Source organism: Sceloporus undulatus, chromosome 7 (assembly GCF_019175285.1).
Source record: "Sceloporus undulatus isolate JIND9_A2432 ecotype Alabama chromosome 7, SceUnd_v1.1, whole genome shotgun sequence".
Taxonomy (NCBI): domain Eukaryota; kingdom Metazoa; phylum Chordata; class Lepidosauria; order Squamata; family Phrynosomatidae; genus Sceloporus; species Sceloporus undulatus.
In genome coordinates, this window is record NC_056528.1 from 13,397,259 (window position 1) to 13,416,742 (window position 19,484).

Genomic DNA, 19,484 nt, shown 5'->3' on the forward strand with positions numbered 1-19,484 from the left:
ATTAAGATGGTCTCAATCAGTTATAGTCTACTGAGAAGTCTTTCTTTCCGTCCAAGAATTGGCAATGCTTAAAGCAAATGCTGTTCAAGAAGGAGATTGTGAGAGTAGGAAAGCTCAGGCCTTGTGTAAAATACTTACCCAAAAAGAGCCAGCCCTTGTCCTAAGAACTGGTTTTATTTCGTAGTCAATACCAGAATAATAAAATATGGCTTTAAGAACATGCAGTGCTATTTTTTGTGTGCGTCATGACTGAACTTTTTCTCCAAATACCTAGCTTTAGCATTCAAAGGTGCCTTCCAAAGTCTTTTTGGGGGGGAAATTTTATTATTGAAATCTAGTAATGAAAACATTATTGTTTGTGTGGGAGAGAGTGAGACTATGGATGTCTGCACTTATGGACGTCTATATGGAGAGTGAGAGAGAGAGCAACATGCCCCTATCTGCTTTTCCCTTGGTCCAGCCCAGGGCCAAAAGATGTCTTTCCACTAAGTATACAGTGGACAACTTGTTACCCATCATGTAGTTTTTGAACGGTAGCTCACATGATCCCCTGCTATTGCCTATAGTGAGACACAGATTGCCCACCTTCCATTAAATCTTCATTATCACTTTTATTTTTGTCTTAGGGTTCACCCTATACTTAGAAGATATGTTTTGATGTATTTAACTGTCACCCTGTTTTTACTTCATGCCCAGCTCTACAGACATTTAGTTGTGAGGTAATATATGAATAACCCAAATTTCCAGCTTGTTCTGGTTGAAGCCTTTTTTGAAAACCTCATCAGGCTGTCTTCTATTTAAACCCATCCTCCATCTGTCCTACAGTTGCCTAACATAGCTTTCCCCTTCCCTCCAGATGCGTTGGATAACTTATTTATTTGATTTGTATCCTACTTTCCCCCGGAATAGGACTCAAAACAGCTTACAATACACAGTACATTTTAACAAAAATAAACACTATGGGTGCAGATGTTTTAAAATAGCATTAAAGCAGACATTCCATGAAAACAGTATTTTGGAAATATTAAAAATGAAAGCAATTTAAACAGATAAAACAAAACAAGAGCGCACCCAGCTGCACATCACTCCACTTTGGCTCATCCAAGGTTGAAGGCCTGTTTAAACAAGAAAGTCTTTGCCTCTTGGGGATTATAGTCCCCAACAGCCACGAGGACTGGGAGCCATGGGCATTGCAGTCCAACAGTTGTAGAGGGCACCCAGTCAGGGAAGGTGGCTTTAGCGCTACCTCTTAGTGATAACTGGGTAGCTACTGAGACTCAGCAAAGCAGCACATGTTTGGTCCTCTCCTCCCCCTTCCCCGCTACCATCTCTTTTCTTGGAAATGCTTAAATGGTTGCTCTATGCATTAGCATTGCAGCTGAGTTTCCCCCCAGCTCAGCGTGTTACAGAAAGGACCTTATCTACCATCGCAGGATCTCTGGGAAGCACAAAGTATGGGCTTGTTTTCACAGCAGGCAGAAAGGGGCCTCTCTCCTGTCATGGCTAGGGTTTGTTCTCCTACATGAATCTCCAGATCTGTCTCAAATTAATAACTGCGACTTCAGTTTTCAGATAACAGTGTTTTCTGTGAGCAGGGCAGCCCCAACAGAGCAATCTTTGGGGACAGTAACTGGGTAGAAGTAGTTAGCATTGGAGGCTGCGTTACAAAGACGCCGTTGTCCCCTTCCCCAGAGTACGGCCAAAACACTTGCCTCACGTAAGCGGATTTGAAAAGGACTAGGCCTTGGGTTAATATTTCTGCAATGATATATTTCGATATTCACTCCCATGCCTAATGTAGTGATTGCCAAGGAAATATTGATGCCAAAAGCCCAGGCGCCAACAAAGTCATAGTTGAACCCTATTTTGAGGCTTGTACCCCTGGAATGCAATGCTTGAATGTCACCTCCTTGCTATGCTGGCTGGGGGATTCTGGGAGCTGTAGTCCAAAAAAGTATTTTTTCCAAGTTCTGAGTACATCTGCGTATCTTTAGATGATGGTCGGCCAGGCCTGAACTGTTAATGAGTTCATTGGTTTATGTATTAAAAGTATTTTAAAATCATTTTTCTCCTCACTGGGCCCCCGATGCAGTGATCAAAACAATAAGTTGCTTTTCTAACATTATACCGGTTACTTCTTCAGTCACTGTACTCAATAAAAGAAAGGAATTACTTCTAAAAAGTAGCAGTTCAGGCTCTGTGTTGGGCTGCAACTCCCATCATCCCTGACCCTTGGCTATGCTGGATAGGGCTGAGGGAGTTGTGGTCCTATGGCATCTAGAGGACCTTGTATCCCTCCAAGGTAAAGAACTGATCTCAGTGGAACTTTTTACTGTATTCTCAGAATTAAAATATTAGTGTTTCTATGAATTCTCTTGTGGGATGATGATTCATGTATGTGTCTGTTTGGTCTTGCCTTTCAGAGGTGGAGCGGAACTCCTGTTCGATGGGATCAAAAAGCATCAGGTGACTCTGCCCAGCCAGCCTGAACCTTGTGAGTATTTGGAGGATGATTGTTCTTGCGAAAAGAGGGCAAAGTGTGGCATCATTGAACAAAAAAAGGTTCATAATGGGTTTTATTCCCTAGACAATTAGATGCCATTTTAGAAAGCATGTTTATGTTTTTGTAGGTGCTTTTGATCACATTTGTTTTAGTGTTTGTAAGCCACCTGGAGTCCAAGTATTGGGGAAAACGGAGGGACATTAATGAAGAAATAGCCGTAAGAACAACTGTTACTAGCAAGGAAGGCTGAGTCGCTTCCTGTTCCCAGATTTAGCCATTTGTTCTACCTATATAAGGATAACCATTTCTGTCTTTTGATGCTATTTCTGGTTATAATGATCCCATTGCTCCAAAGTTGGTGGCAGAAAGGTTGCCAGGGTAAGGATGGATGGATGGAGAGGGAGGGCGCAGGAGGTCCGTCCGCAGCCCTTTAAACCCCTCAGCAGCAGCAGCAACAGCAGCAGCGTTTGGTTCACACGGTTCATGGTGCCAGCTGTTCCTTTCTCCTCTCCTGCCCTCCCTGGCAGGGACTGTTTACTGAGCTCTCCCTTCCCTCCTCCCGGCTCCTGTGCAAAATTGCTTTTCAAAAGAGCCACTTTCTGCTTAATTAAACAATGAGCCTCCCCCCTCTCTGTCCCTCCACACATCTGTAAAGCCCCTTCTGCGGACTCTTTATCCCACAAACTGCTCCATTCTTAACCCCTTTCACTTGTAAATCTCTTCCACCACCGCTCCCCCCTCCCTTGCCAATGGTCTCACTGGCCTTTCTCTCTGCCCCCTGCCAAATTTTGCCTTTCAAGTCAGAAGCTGAGAGAAGTTTGGTGACACTGTGGTGGTCAGGTGGGGGGTATTTTGAGCACTTTTGGGTTCACCACGAGTCTCACAACTTTGGGACTGGCTGTGGCAGAGCTGCTTCTTAAGATTGGAACACCTAATCGCAGAACAAACAAGATTGGAAGAATCCCCTTCTGTACCTCCAAATCAAGTAAAATATTATTTAAATCAATAATTCCTAAACAGCACTTAACTCCAGCACTTCAAGATTAAATTGGCTGGGTTTTGGGGGGATAGGACTTGGGTAGATCCAGATTCTGAGTTCCAAAATCAGATAGATTACCTTGGACCAGTCGCTCTTCTCTCAGCCTTGCCTACTTCACAGTGGGTCCTTTCACACAGTTATAGTGCTACGGTTTCACTTTACCTGTCACGGCAAAATCCTATGGAATCCTGGGATTTGCAGTATAGGGAGGGAGTGTTTTCAGACAGAAAGTGTTAGTGCCTAACCAAACTACAAATCCCAGGATTCTGTTGGATGTTGCCTTGGCAGTTAAAATGGAATCATAGTGCTAGAATTGTAGTAGTGGGAAAGGGCCCAGGATTAAATAGGAAAAAGAACTATGGATTCTTTCTTTTGTTTCATGCAGCCCTATGCATGTCTACTTAGAAATAAGTCCCATTAGCTTTTACTACCAGATAAGTGAATATAGAATTACAGCCCTAGAAACTTGAAGTGAAGAAGAAACAAAGCTTGAGATTTTTAGGAAGGTAGGATCTGCACCCAGGATTGGTCTCATGAAAGCGTAAACACTGGTTGAATACTTGCTGGCTCTGTGTCAGGATGGGTAGCTGTGTATAGCCCAGGGGCCAAGTTTCCAGTTGCTGTCCCACTCTGGCAGGGCACTAAAATACCTTGTTTTGCCTCTGTTCTTTAAAATGGAGGCCAGAGTGATGCTGCATCACTTTCTGGCACCATTTTCAAGGGAAAAAATGGAGTGAAAAGACAGTATTTTGGAGAATACAAAAAGTTGGAGGGTAGTTTGTATATTTGCACATAATTGAGAGGGTTTTGGTGAGTGGTTTCCAATTATCTATAACCAAATGGCTTAGGTAATATAAAATTAGCCCTCAAATAATAATTTTAAAGTATTTAATAAATGCTGTTTTTTACTCCACTAAGTAAGGAAGACGGGGTTCTTTTGTTTTGCCAAACATATTATTGTTGTGCCTTGTTGTCCCTCCCCAAGGAACGTGTTAGGGAATATTGTCTGCAGTGAGTGAATTTCCATGTTCTGGGCTGGTTGTCCTTCTGGACACTGCAAGGGCTTTGTCCTCCCAGGGTTCTGCCGTTAGCTTTGCATCTTTGCTTGGGCTCTTCCAGGGTGGGGGATAGAGGAGAAAGGGAGGCAGATATGAAATATATCATGTCCCAGAGGATTGCTCCTCATTACCATAACATGCATGTGCCATTTCCATAAATGTGACAGATGCCAAACCTTGCTTGTTGGTGGGGGTTGACCATTTTTCCCTTCCCAGGGGTGAACCGAGCATGCCGTATGTTGTGTTTGGACCTGAGTTCACAGCCTTACTTCCACCACCACCCTATCTCTGCTCTTCACACACATACACATCTCTTTACACACACAATCATACACTTCCCTGGTCTTACCCTTGGCCTCTTTGCTGTTGATTTTGTTGGAAACAGTAGTTTCTCAGGTTTCTCAGGTTGGATCCTTGTATCTCTACCTAAACTAGGTGTGAGTGGCCCTGACTCACACATCTGTGGCTCTTAAAGTACCTCCTGAGTACAGCGATTGTCATCCCCAGAGCCTCCAAGCCCCCAGCAGAAAATTGATGTCACTTTGAACATAGGCTACTGGGAAGGGGAAGAAGGGTGAAAATTGGCCCACCCCAAAATTGGACACCCCTGAACTAAAAGGATGGGAAGGCTCTTTTCCTCCTGAAACCCTGGATAGCTGCTGGAATTCAGAGTAGACAGTACTGGTTAGATAGACAAATAATCAGACATGATAAGGAACCTTCTATCTCTGCCAGCCAGGTATGTTGCATTTGTCCTGGGAGCCAAGCCAACATACAGAGGAGAACTGGGATTATTCCAAAATTATCTATTATTATTATTATTATTATTATTATTATTATTGGTGAGCCTTCCATAACCTGGGTCTTCACACTGTTGGGAATTTGGAGGCATGAGTGAGACCTTCCCATCCTTCTATCCTTGCCCCCTCCAGTCCCCCCCCCCCCATGATTTGAAGAGTAAGTCATCTATCAGTCAAGGGAAGGTTACAAATGCTCTCCCCATTCTAGCAAAGGGATGGGCTGGGGGATAAATGAAGAGGCTCAGCAAAAGCGGCTGGGGAGGGGATACTTTGTCATGACTACGGGCCAGTGGCTGAGAATGTAGGCGGGGTGACGCTTGGCCACAGTTAGTGACCTCAGCAAATTGGAGTTGCGCCATGGTCAGTATGATAAATGATCTCCTCCTCTGGGGTGGGGCGGGATGGAGGGGGAAGGGAGAGCAAGGTCAAAGTGGGGGGTGAGCAGCAGCCCATGGGGAAGGTGTCCACCAGCAGTTCAAGAGCTGACCCCTCCCCGATGTTGCTGTGCCAGCGTCTTAGTAACCAAGCTCAACATCTTTATTTATGATGGCGTCTGTCTTTCCATCTTGAGGTGTCTCCTGGTGGTTGGGTCCTTTTCTTTATTCTTTTTGGAATTAACTCTCTTGGTTGCTCTGTCCCCCTTGCACCTGCTCCAACTTCAAGACAGCTGTCTTGTTATTTTATTTATATCCCACCTTTCTCCCAGTATGAGACCTAAGGCAGCTCTCTCATCTGGTCTCCACACCACTAAAGCAGTAGCATGTAAGTTGGGTTGATTGATGATGGGCTTTATGTCTTTAACAGAACTTTTGGTACCAGAGGCAGAAATATCATGCAAGGAATCAGGATAAGTTCTTACACCACAAAAAAGGAAGAGCAGTTCAACATATTTCAGCCAAGTCAAAACTGACAATATAGTTTGCTATCCGTGGATTTAAGCATCCGTGAACGGCAAGCCCTGTAGTCGCCAATAGTGGTGCGTGCACACAGCCACACTAGCAGCTGCGTACACGTTGTGCCACTATTAGGTATACCAGGACTTAATGTCCCATGTTTTTTTGTATCTGCGGGGAGTTCTGGAACAGATCCCCCTCAGATACCAAGGTATGACTGTATGTGTATGTGAAATAATTAATAATAATAACAGTAACAACAACAACAAATACAAGTCAAGTAAGCCTTGCATAAGTAGAGACAAATATTTTCAACCTTCTGTTGGAGATTATTTGAAAGCTTCTTCCAAAATTCATCCAAGAATTTATTTTTCTTTCACCAGCCTATACTTCTTTATGATTTCCATTTTGGGAGGCAGACTTATAGAACCCAGACGTATAGTACTTATAGCCCCAAAGAGTATATAACTACATGTATAAATGTAGACTCTAAAATTTAAAAAAACACCTGAAGCCTTTCTGTTTGCTTTTTTTCTTTCTTTCAGGGGATATTCGGAACTTGCTGGTGTGGATTAAAGAGAACCTATTGAAAGAGAGACCGGAGTTGTTTGTACAAGGAGAATCTGTGTAGGTATAACACTTGCCCAGATATTGTGGGAAGGAAGTAAACAGACCCTGAAGACAATAACCTTTGGCTCATTTGCTCAGTATGCAGAAGAATGTTTCTTCTGCATGTTGACTGGGGCTGGTCCTATCTGGGTGGACAAAGAGTAACTACTGAGGATTTCTGTTCAGAGCTAGGTTCCATTGAATCCAATGGTAGTTTCATCAAACCCTATGCAAGCATTGTAAAACCTCACCACAAACTGTCTTGAATCTGCTGCTACTGAATTTCATTGGGTAATTGCCTATATTCAGTGAGAAAGAAAGAATCTCTCCTTCTCATGGTACATAAATTCAGAGGATCTCTCTCTCTCTCTTCCTCACACCCTGCGTGTTTGTGTGTATATTTTGCAGTTTGCAATCATTTTTCTAATTTAATGTGGTAGTTACACTGGTGAGTCTGTTTTGGCTTTTTTGAGAGAGAGAGAGAGAGAGAGATGTGCTGTGTCTAGCTTCCTTGTTGTTCTTCTGTCCTGTGAAACCAAGGCTGAAAAAAGCAGACATGTTTGCAGGACCAGAGTTTGCTCTCTTATCCCTTTTCCCTGTCTTTTTTTTATTCATGCACAGTTAAAATCAGACAATCTTGCAGCTTTTTGACTGGCAGACGAACAAAATATATAGCTGGGGGCTGCAGAGGGAAGGAAAAACCCAGCCAGCCCCGTGGTGCATAATTCCTTAAACCCCGATCCACCCACCTCCTATCTATCCTTGGTAGAACATGGCTTCTTCTGTGTCCCACAGTTCTCCTTGCTGACTTAATGCAGCCAGCCTTCAGATGGAGTCAGCTGTTTGGAGAACAGTCAGAGTTGCACAGCCCTCTTGGTATTTCTCCTCATTCCACCTTTCCTTTAAAAAACCCCCAACTTTAATCTTTCAGAAGCACAGAGCCCTCCTCTGCGGTGAGGTGGGGGTGGCGTTAGGGAGGGGGCGTTGCGCGTTCGTCATCACCCCGTGTGTGTGTTTGTGAGCCAGAGGAGTGTACGCCAACCAGGTCCCCCCACCAGCCACCCCCCACGGCAGCGTGAACATCAGTTCCAGGGCTCTGCCAGGAATCAAAGCGGGGGAATCCCCTTGTCTCTGATCCAAGGCTTGGGGTTGATCCTGGATGCTTACTGCCACTCAGCCACAGGGTCTGCAGTTGCTGCCTGTAGCCGCATAAACTTGCATGTGCTTCATCTGCAGGGCATAGATTTCAGTTACAGAGGCTGAGCTAGATTATTTTGAGAAGCTGATAGCGCTAGACCCAGAGCCATCTTGCAAAGAGAGCCTCTCTCTTTCCCTGCACAAGACAGTATTCATGTGAGAGTCTGGTTGCTTTTATGCAGCCCAAGCCACCCATCAATACAAGAGGGAGGTATGGGAAATCTTGAGGAAACCCCACGGTTTATAAAAGGACAAGACATGTTTACTAGTAGGGTGAAGAAAAAACTGGAAGAAAAACTAAGTGTTCTCAGTAGCCAGAGAATGCTGGCTGACTGGCTTTTAGTTTTAGGTTTTTCTGGGTGGGAAACAGTAGACCAGGAGGTGAGAGAATGGAACGCAGCACCCAGAAACCTCCACTGCAGCACTTCCTCATTGCGACATTTTGTTGTGTTGTACAAGCTGTGTGCATTCTGGGATTGTGCCAAGTGTGAAAGCTGGAACTGAACACAGATTTTAGTAACCCTCAATCTCTGAAGTTGTTTTAAAAATAAGCACAAGGCTGGGGGAACCTTTTTTAGTCTTTATATCAGTGTGATGGAATTGCTGGAAAGATGCAGTGTGAGCAACTGGTGTGGTCTGTGAAATCAGTCTCTGCTGTGGGGTCTGAAGCAGTCATTTCTTGAGATTTGTAGTTGATAACAAGCTGAACATGAGTCAGCTGTGTGAGGCGGCAGCAAAAAAGGTGAATATGATTGTAAGCTGCTGCTGTTTCAAAGTTCACGAGCTTTGTAGCAGGAGTAGTTTTAGTTGATCCAGAACATCTCTGAGGTACTCTGTCCTGGTACAGGTGCTGCCTAGAATCAGGAATGGGAATCATATATCCCACCAGATGTTATGAGACTGCAGCTCTTAGCATTCATCACTATTGGTTGTGGCATATGGGAGCTGCAGTCCCACAATATCTGGAAAGTTGTCACACAGAAGAGGGTGAAGAGCTATTCTTTACTGCCAGACAAAGCAGCACTGGATCTGATGAGCTTAAGTTAAAGGATTAATTATGGCTGAGCTTTAGGAGACACATCTGTAGAGTTCAAGTTGATGGCAATAGGATGAAAGGTCCACAGGGTCGGAATGGACTCTTCATCACAGGAGAGTTTCAGCCAGGAGCTGGGTAGCAACCAGCCTGTCCTATCTGTGGTACCTTCCACAACCTACCATCCTGTTCAGCTTGTTATTGTTGTGTGCCATCAGGTTGACTTTGACTTATGTCAACCCTCTCCTTGAGTTTTCATGGCAGGATTTATTAAAAGAAAGTTTGGAATTGAGATCCTATCCGCTGTTGTTATATAAATAAGAGCTAACTCTGATTTATGACAGCACTTTCTTGGCTATATTTATTGAGAGGAGGCTACCTATGCTTTCTTGTGAGGATGAGAATGTGTAACTTGCCAGAGGTCACCCAGTGGGTTTCCATGACTAAGAGGAGATTCAGACCCTGGTTTCCCAATCTTAGTTCAGCACTCAAACTGATACACTGTGCTGACTCCCTGTCCATCTAATAGCTCCTCTCTTTCCTTGCAGGCGGCCAGGAATCTTGGTCCTTATCAATGACTCTGACTGGGAGCTGATGGTTCGTATGTCTTCTAGCATTTTGTGTTTGCTTATTTTTGTAGCTCTCTTTTACCAACCATACTGTGCATTTCTCTTCTGAAATTAGCTTGAATAACTGCTTCCCCAGATATTTTTTGGGTGGAGTGAAATGGAAGGGAAGGAGGTAAATGATGCAAAACTGACTGGTTGTGGGGAGACAATGGAGGAAGATGGTATTGGCCAACCTTCTCTAGCTTGGTGATCATAAATATGTTGTGCTATAACTCCCAGCATCCCTAGTTGGTCACTTGGTTTATAATATGCCAAGGACTCCTCAAAGTAAGTTACTGTATAAAGCAAGGACTATGACTGCCAGAAGACCTCAGCCCCAGTATGTCCACTTGATATGCTCCTCAGAACTAGGAAAAGTTGCTCTTTTGGACTGCCAGATATCCCCGGTGATCATGTATTGTGGGGGATTTCTAGCAACTGTAATCCAAAAGAGTAACTTCTCCAAGCTCTGGTCTTTCTTGACTGTTTTTGAGGTCCCTCTTGTGTTTCCCTCCAAAAGACTTTTTGCAACCCTCAGGGGGAAAAAATCTTGTTAATAAACCTCTCTCTTCTGAGCTGTTTTGATCACATAAAAGCTGGAATTTGGAGAACTGACTTTACTGTGACTACCTATGAAAACAGAGAAATCACATCCTCTCTTTCTCTCTCTCCTTTCCCTTCTTTTCATCAGGGGGAGCTGGACTATCAACTCCAAGACCAAGATAATGTGGTTTTCATCTCCACCTTACATGGTGGTTAGATTGCCAGAGAAGCCACACACAAAAAAGGACACTAAACACAACAGAAATGCCGGGCTGGGAAAGAACCTTCCTGGGTCTCTCTTTCTGTCTTTGTCCAAGATGTGTCAAACCAGATCTGGTTCCTCATTAGGTCCTTTCTTCCTCCCGCCTGCTCTTTTGACGCCCAGCTCCTCCCACCCTCCGCCTTGGCTCTCGACCCTTTGTCCTGGACGGGAGATTGGAATGATTTCGGCATCAAATCACCCTCTTCTTTGCTCCCGGAGACTCACACCCTCAAACAAATGACTGAAAGTGAGCTCTTTAGAATGTGGGGCACAACTGCGGCTGGGATGCAGCTGAGCATCAGAGCAAAGCTCTTTAGGCTTTGCTGGCTGACTTGCACCCAATGAGTGTCTTTACCCGCTCTTGTTTTTTCACTCTTTCTCTGTGCTCCCTGCCAATGGGACTGAGATCAAAGAACGGGCATATTCCTTCACCTCTTCTCATCCAGTCCTTGGATCAGGGAACAGCCTTTTTCCAGTCCCTGCCAAGAAAAGGACTGCAGTTGTCTGCCTTTGCTGTTATCAGCTCATCTGTACGTTGGCTGCCAGGCATGGATTTCAGTAGTGTGGCTCTTGAAAAGCAGACCAGCTTGAAAATGATGACACTGGACTTGCAACCATGGAAAGTTCATTCCCTTGCCACTTTAAAAATATATATATTTCTGATTTTTAAACATCTTTTAGAGACAGTGCCTGGTCATATTTCTTTCTTTGCCACATGTCTGTGTTTAACGTATTGCTTTTAAAATCACAAGATCAGCACCAGGATCGAGGAACATGTGGCCCTCTGGATGTTGCTGGACCACAGCTCCCATCAGCCCTAGTGAGTGTCCAGAACCAAGGAATGATGGGATCTGTGGCCCAGGTTCCCCATACCTGCACTGTTGGGTGTGTTGTGATAAAATGGCAATATTCAAACAGAATAATGAGTTAGGAAAATCTTGAATTAATATGAATAAGCTGTGTTGGTCTTCCTGCTAGCTAGAGCAGATGAATAAACCAGTCATGGTTTCCTTAGTGTTACATCTGAATCTTGGTTTGTTCTGTTCTTAACAAGTCGGGATGATAAACCATCCATCTTCAATCTTTTAAACCAGGTGGAAGCCTAGAGACTTAGATTCGGGTTCAGCCAGGAGCTCATGTGGTTTGGAATTGAACCAATGTTAGTCTTGGCTTGACACACATAAAATGGGATTTATCACATCCTGTTTTGTAGGATGGGTGTGGTGCTCAACAACAGGACAATAAAAACAGCTTAGACAGTGACAGAGTGCCATGTGAACAATTTTAGATCATGTTGCCACTTCTCTAAAACATTGTGATCTGGACTGTGTAGGTCAGTGGGTTGTTTTTTATGAGATCATGGCTGTGAGATCATGTTGAAAACAAAGGGGAAATGCTTAGGAGCCAGAGGTATGTTTTTTTGTTTGAAGAAGGCAGTAAAAGAGACCCATATACACAGACACACCAATTCAGACTCCAACTTGACATCCTTCATATGTTTTCCATGATCTTCCATCACTTCTGACTGTTGGCTGTGCCAGAAGGGGAGGATAGGAGTTGTCATCCAACACATCTGGATAGAGAAGGATGTAGTATGTAGTATGACTATATGTTGGTATAGGTTTAGCCATATTGGCCTTATGTCTCTATGATTTCCTGCCAACCCCTCAGGTCACCTTCTCAAAACCCATCTTTTCTTTCAATCTTTTGGTCCAACTCCTCGGTCTGTCTCTTCTTCTAAACCTATCTAACTTAAGTGTAACATTCCAGCCCAGCTCCTTTCCAGATAGATGCCACGTGTGCCACACTTGAGTGAGTCTAATAAAGGTTTCTATACAGATTTGAATTTTGTTTTGACTTATGGATTGTGTGGCTACTTCTGTGTGGTTGTTTTTGATCCTAAGAACAGGGAGCTGAACTGAATGCATATTTTTTCCTTGCTTCTGTTTTCTTCCACCAACCCCTTCAACTGTGTTGAATTTTGGATTATACGCGTTTTGGGGCAGAGGATTGCCCTCTTGTTCTGCACCAGGCTTACTGGTAGGGCAGTGAAACCAAACACTTTAGATAAGAGTGAGTTCTTCTCCCTCTTTGTAAAGAGACCGCTGATTGAAGACCTCAGCTTTGTGTTCTGTACGCAGAGCCAATGGAATAAATTCACAATGATGGACTGCAGGATTATAATAGTTTTTGCCTCCCAATTCTGATTTTATTATGTTTTTATAACCACTATATACGTCCAACAGAGAAACAATAATTGTATCGCCCAACAGGGAAGAAAGGTTAACAGCACAGGGTTTGAAGCCCTGGATGTTTATTGCCTACACACAGAAATTTAAGGCAGACTCTTGCCTTTTTATGTTGTGAGAACCTTCTCAGTGTAGCCTTTAATAATCAGTTTTAAAACCTGACTACTTTCCAACAGAATTGGTAAAAATAAGCAGCGGACTGAAACTGAAGTACCCAGCCTATTCTACACTGCTTGAGGCATTTGGGGACTTGTAGTTCAAAAAGGAACTTTTCCATGTTCTGGCCACAGCAAGTTAAACTTTAATTTTCTAGAAGAAAGTTATTCATGGAGTTTGTATTTTTCAGCATAGAATTTGAGGTCCCTGCTTCTAAAATCATCACAAGGCTGATCTGGGAGAGGAAACAAATATTTCTTTTTACAGTGTTCCAACCCTCTCCCACAGTTGAAAAGTTAGTATGGCTGCTTAGAAGGAATTTTGTTTTGAAGAGTAAAAACAAGACTTGTAATTTCCCAGCTTCCAAGACATTTGGTTGGAAGATTCTTCCCTAAAGAAATTTCTTGCTTTCAACAGTACCTTCTAGCACATAAGTACCGTGTTTAAAAAAACATGTGCTTTCCCCTCCAATGCCCTCAGAATTCATTCTAGCAACTGGTGTCTTAAGACAGTGGTTTCTATCTGTTACCTTTAAACAGAACAAACTGCTTGGCTTTTAGTGCACAGCCTGCCTTCATGATTTTGTACAAAAACAAACAGGAATGGATGGAATAGCAGATAGAAGATTTAAGCCCAAATTTCTCTCTTTCCTTATCAGAACAGCTCTCTGTGTTTCTCTCTATCCTTTGGATGTAAGACTGACTGGAAGCCTTAATGGAGAAGCAGGGACTTGTAGTTCTGCAGATGTTGGACTGCAGCTCCCATCATCTGTAGTCAACCTAGACATTCATCAAGTTGCCCACCCTTAAACTGGGTGATCACCATCTCCCAATCTGCCTTCCAGATGTGTTTGACTATAACTCCCATATACCAGCAGCCCACTATTGGCAGTGGTCCAACTTATATGAAAGATGAGATTTGGTAGTGAAGAGTACAACATAAGGGCCTTCCTGAATATCTGTGTAAGGTTTTGCATGGGCAACAGGAAATGAAATACTTCATTGCCATGCTGTGTTCCCTGATAGTTTAGAGCAAATGGTTGCTGCTATTGTGCCCTACCATTAGCCAAAATAAGGCAGTGCCTTAAGACAACAGATGATGGGGGTCAACAGTGTGTTTGTCACATGGTTAAGTGGCCTGTCTGTCTTCCTGGGTGGTTCAAGCTCCTCTTCAGGAAGAAAGTATGGCCATCACAGGATGAACTTGCCCTAGAGAACACCATAGTAGTGGCATCATATGGTAAAGAAGACTGTGGTGGTGGTGGTATTCCACATACACAACCTGGAAGGAGGTAGAGGAAAAGGCAGTGGTGATACTGGCAATAACCACATTCTCCACCAATGGCCTGAGACACTGTGGTAGCAATGCCCAGGTCTCCATCCTGAAAAGGCAGAGGATGTGGTACTACTACCTGTGTGTCTACCCACACAAATCCAACATCAGGGGCCAGCTCTGGAGACCCATGCTGAGCAGTCATGGGTGCTCTCCAGAGCACCAGAAGCCTGCAAGGGTGGGAGCAATAGCAAACCCTGCCAACTGAGGGGACCACCTTACAGAGGCTAATAATAAGACTGGGCCTTCCATTTCCCCTAAACTGCCCTGCTAACTCCAGGTGTGGTGCAGGAGTACTCAAATAGCAGTCCAGTCAGCTTCTGGAAATGGAGAAGACGCACTGTTTTGTTCTTTGTCTTGGGTAGCAAAATGTCTAATAGAGCAGCTTTAATGTCAGAAAAAAGCTACTTCTATATGGGAGGGGTGACCAAGCTTTGTATTTACACAGAGCCGGTGTGGTGTAGTGCTTTGAATGTTGGACTACACCTCTGGCAGACCAACGCTCAAATCTCTGCTCAAACCAAGGGAAGTTCCACCTTGGGCAAGTTCTGCTCTCTCAGCCATACAGAAATGCACTGGCAAACGTCCTCTGAATAAATCCTTCCATGAAAACCTTAAGATATAGAGTTGCCATAAGTCAACATCAACTCAAACACATATGACAATATGAATTTGTATTCACAATCAAGAGCTATCTCTTCTTTTAGATCCCCAGCTGATACATTTAGCAACAGATTGAGGGAGACCATACCATTTCAAACCACACAGGGAGAAGATTCTGAATGCTTCCTTGCAAAAACGGGAGCCAAATCTCCCTGCAAGTAGAAAGCTAGCATAACCTGGAAGAGTATGAGATGCTTTTCTAACAGCCATCTAAGCATGTAGCTATTCTTGCCTGATATGGCAAGGATTTGCCAGAACTGAATGCTGCATTGTGAATTTAGTGAGGAGGTGGGGAATGTACAAGGCGGTAGTGGAACAGAGCAGTTACTAGGACCCTGCAATTGCCGTGCTGTGAGGAACAGCTAGATGTAGTGCATCCGTAAGGTTGGAGGAAGCCTCTTGCTTTTTGTGGGTTTGGGGTGGAGCTACTCCTGGGTCTGCAGCTGTACTTGGGTGAGACTGGCATTAGCCACATGGGTTTCAAATAATTGCAATAGCAGACATGGACATTGCAGGATTAGGCCTTTTCCAACATGATCAGCACCACAAACACGCATGCAGCCCCACTATCACTGTGCAAGAAAAGATCTCAGTTTTGAAGCTAAGGGTATTCATCCTTCTCATCCCTTCACTACAATTTTACTCAGCTAAAGTGGTGCCATAATGGGATACATCTGTATGTGCTATATTCAGTGGGGGGAAAGGGTAGTATTCAAAGATCCAAATCACTCCATGTATTTGATGAAGTGGCCCGATGTCCAAAAAAAGCTTATGCCAGACATTCCTCTTTCTCCTCCAAGGTGCTGGTGGATTCCTTTACCTCTTCTGATGTGAAGAAAAAAATTAGGTGGGAGAAGCTTGTCTTGTCCGAATACTGCTGAAGGGAGAGAAGCTGCATCTGCTAGAATTCTTGCTTTTAAGCTCTATGCAATATAATGTTAACCATGTTATATTGTTAATATAAACCCGATAGACAGACGGATGTTCCCCATTCTTGTATGGCATGCAGAGGATTTTAATAAGGGCTGACCCAGGGAATGCAAGATGAATAATTATATTGAGGTTGGTCATTCTATGACCAAAGCAGTGGGGACATTTGTACAGAGAAAAAGATGCATCTAAGATTTTATAGGGGTATCTGGGTGGGAATTTTTTAAGCACCATCATTGAATTTTGATTTTTTTATATCATCCCTTTTGTCCTCTCTGAGCCTTAGGCGTGTCTATATGACAGAGAAGGGAATCATGCAGCCCTCCAAGTGTTGCTGGGCTAGCCAGCAGAGTCAGTGGCAAGGAGTGCTGGGAGCTGCAGTCCCATAACATCTGGAAAACCACATTATCTTCCCTCCTGTCCTCTTGGGAAAGAGTAGATAAAACCTTAAAAGAAAATACATCGCTAAGATACTGAAAAATGGTCCTTAAATGGTAAAGAGGTTGGGGGGGGGGGGGTTACAGGTGCACAGCCACTATGCTTTATGAAGACAAAACTCTTCTGAAAACTTTTTGGGATAAAGAAGGGGGTGGTTATCCATCCCTTTCTGAGGCAGGTTAGACTATGACTCCCATCATCCTCAACCACTCTCAGCTGTGCTGTTTAGGGGGGGGGTGATGGTTGAGGTGATCCCAACACTTCCAGTGGATGCCAGTTTAGGAAGAGCTGGGTTCAATAATCCCATAGAGCACTTGCTTAGGCTTCAATCCTGGGTGCTTACTTACCTGGAAGTAAGTCCCAGGAGACTCAGTGGGTCTTGCTTCTGCATAGATTTGTGAAGCTTGGATAAGTCAGACATGATGGGATGATCTTTGGGGGTTTTGGGATCATGAAGACCCACTGCAATTTTGAATGTCACACACATGTGAATCTTGGCCCTTTAAAAACCACATTTCCTTCTCCCTTCCTCATCACCACTAAGCAACAGTTTTCTTTGGCCTACTACCCTTTTTGGTATCTGGTTTTTCAACAGAAGCAAAGCCTCCAGCCCCCCATGGGTCACACTCCCCAATGCCAATGCTTCTGCCCCAATACCATTATCATGGGAATGGGGGGAAATAGGAGACACAAAAATAAAAAGAAATCCATACATTTAGATGACCAAGAGTCCCAAGAGATAATAAAACAATGTCTTGCTAAGCAGACAGTCTTAGGAAAGGATGAGAAAAACTGGTCTCAGGAGGGTAGAAAGGCTGGCAGGGCCTTTCCTTAGAAGGCCAAGGAAGATGGCAAATCAGGGATGTGGTTCCTTTGCTTTCTAAATCCCCTTTTGTTTTAAGACCAGTGATGAAACCTCTCCAGACCCAACTGAAGCCACATGGGGAATCCCTCTCGGTTTTCCCAGCCACCAATTTCCTTCTCCCTTCATCTTGAGTCCTTACATCACTGGGAAGAACGTGGCCGTAAAACCTTGCCGTCTGAAAGCGTCTCCCCTACAAAACAGAGCTGCCTCCCATGGTTCAAAGGCTCCCTTCGCCCAAAGGCCTGGAAGGGGGGGGGGGTCTTTCTTCTCTCAGTTCCTTAGCAAAAAAGCAGAAAGAGAGACCTCCCCATTCGCCACTGAAGCATTCCCTTTCCCTGCACTACATCATGGCCAACCTAGGAGGGAATGGAAGACCCTGGGCACATGGTTTTGAGGTGGTAAAAAAGGAAGGGGAAAAATGCTTCATCTGCCTTCATTTTTAATTGCCATGAGAGCGCGATCTGTGTTTTAGATCTGTTTATGTATACAGTTTTCCAAACAGCAATGCAAGACCCATTAAAAGCCAAATAATCCCAGGCAATCTCATCCCGATTTGCATCATTTTACACACACAGAGGGAATACTGCAAAACTGTCCAAGGAGGGAAGTTTCAACGTCTTTTTCCGGCATGTTCTTGCAAAGGAAATTCCCATTGGAATGGTTTTAATGTTGACCTCTTTCCTTATTTCTTTCCCTTCAAAAAATTCGGTTGAATTTAGGCCCAGTGGCTTCCTTCTTTCCCTGTTTAGCCGCACAGGTTGGGTTTTTTTAATGGCATCTAGGCTTGTCGAGGGAGAAGAAAACGCTTCTTTGGAAAAAATATAAGACGTTTTATCCAAATCGTCATCGGCCTGCTTCAATTCAGAAGGAAAGGGTTAAACACTGAGAGGTCTGTGTATGCATCTGTGCGATGTGTTATTGAAAAATTCACATCTTTAAAGAGAATTACACACAACAAAACCTCTTTCTAAATGCCCAGAGATAAGGATCGCTTAAGAAAAGGGGAGAGAAAGGATTTGGCAAGCGTTTTATTGTCACAAACACTGGTTTCCGAAATTCCTGTTCTGCAGAAGACTGGATTAAACAGATAAATTAAACCGGGGAACTGTTATCGATTACCTTTCCGCGGTCGCCATGAAATCCTCTGGATCTATCGCTTTCCTTCCGCGGATCCCTTGGAAGGCCTCTCCGATGGGGTTGAAGGCTCGGCCACAGATGTCCAGACACAATTCTTGGTTGGCATGTTTTCTGGACAAGAATTGCGTTTGGACAATCAGGAGCAAAGATTTCGTCTCTCTGCGTTTGGCCCCGGCATTTCTGGCAAAAGGGGAGGGAAACAACAACAACAAGAACAACACACACTTCATGCGCAAACTCACACACCTTTCAAAGGCACCCATGAGTTCTTGGTTGGTCTCAACCTTTGCCACATCCCTTATTATTAAATACTATTATTATTATTCACCAAATAATTTTATTTTTCAACACCTCTGGTCATTTTTCGAGGGCAAATCATCCTCTCCAACCTTTAAAAACCCACTGAGACACAAAACTGAAAATGAAAGAAATTTATGGCAGAAGCGAAGAAGAGATGCACCACATTTCGAAGCTTTACCTAAACCAATGTATCCTGTCTTTTCTTTCCTTCTTCCCTTTTCCTGTTTGTCCCAAAGACTTGGCTAAGCTTTTGCCACAAGGATGGCTGGGTTTTCCTATTGACTGATAAATAAGTAATTCCCAGAGACTCTTTTTTCCTATGTTTTTAACTGTGGTGTTTTTGAATGCTGTGAAGCCGCCTTGAGTCCCAGTTCTGGAGAAAGAGGGGGATGCAAATAGTAATAATAATAATAATGATAATGATAATAATTCCACTTTGTTTGGGATTTGCAAAAAGAAACCCTTTGGATGATTCCTATCCCTGAGCTGCCTGGAAAAATTCAGAGGATTTTATTTGTTTTCAAAAGAACATTTATTTTGCTCATTTAAAACATAACCAAAACGGACGAAGATCTCAGGACATGATGATCCCTCTCTCATTCAATTTGGCAAGGAGAGAAGCCTGCCTTAGTCCATCTTTTTCCCTTTCCAAATTCAGTTTTTGTTTTCTCCAAATGCATCTGATTTTTAGGGGGGCATTTTTCTTTCTTTCCAGAATCCTCCCATCCAAACTTTCCTATTTCTTCTCAAGGTTTTGCATGCAACATTTAGGATCAAATCTCCAAAACCAGGCTCCCAATAAAGACCAGGAAAGGATCTCTTTTAGAGTCCATCTCGAGTATTTTCTCTTCTCCCAGATTTGAAGCTTT

The 19,484-nt window shown here is 43.7% G+C and overlaps 1 protein-coding gene across 5 annotated transcripts in view; it reads left to right on the forward strand.

Annotated features, from left to right (window-relative positions):
• URM1 (ubiquitin related modifier 1) overlaps positions 1-19,484 on the forward strand; it is a 30,735-nt gene that overhangs the window by 2,830 nt on the left and 8,421 nt on the right. For 3 of the 5 annotated variants that reach the window (XM_042478857.1, XM_042478858.1, XM_042478859.1), the window contains exons 2-4: positions 2,424-2,494; positions 6,839-6,920; positions 9,681-9,729. In XM_042478857.1, the coding sequence (XP_042334791.1) occupies positions 2,424-2,494; positions 6,839-6,920; positions 9,681-9,729 (202 nt within the window). Of the gene's footprint in view, positions 1-2,423; positions 2,495-6,838; positions 6,921-9,680; positions 9,730-10,431; positions 12,720-15,745; positions 15,924-19,484 lie in introns of those variants that run through there. The other 2 variants (XM_042478855.1, XM_042478856.1) reach the window with 2 other exon arrangements.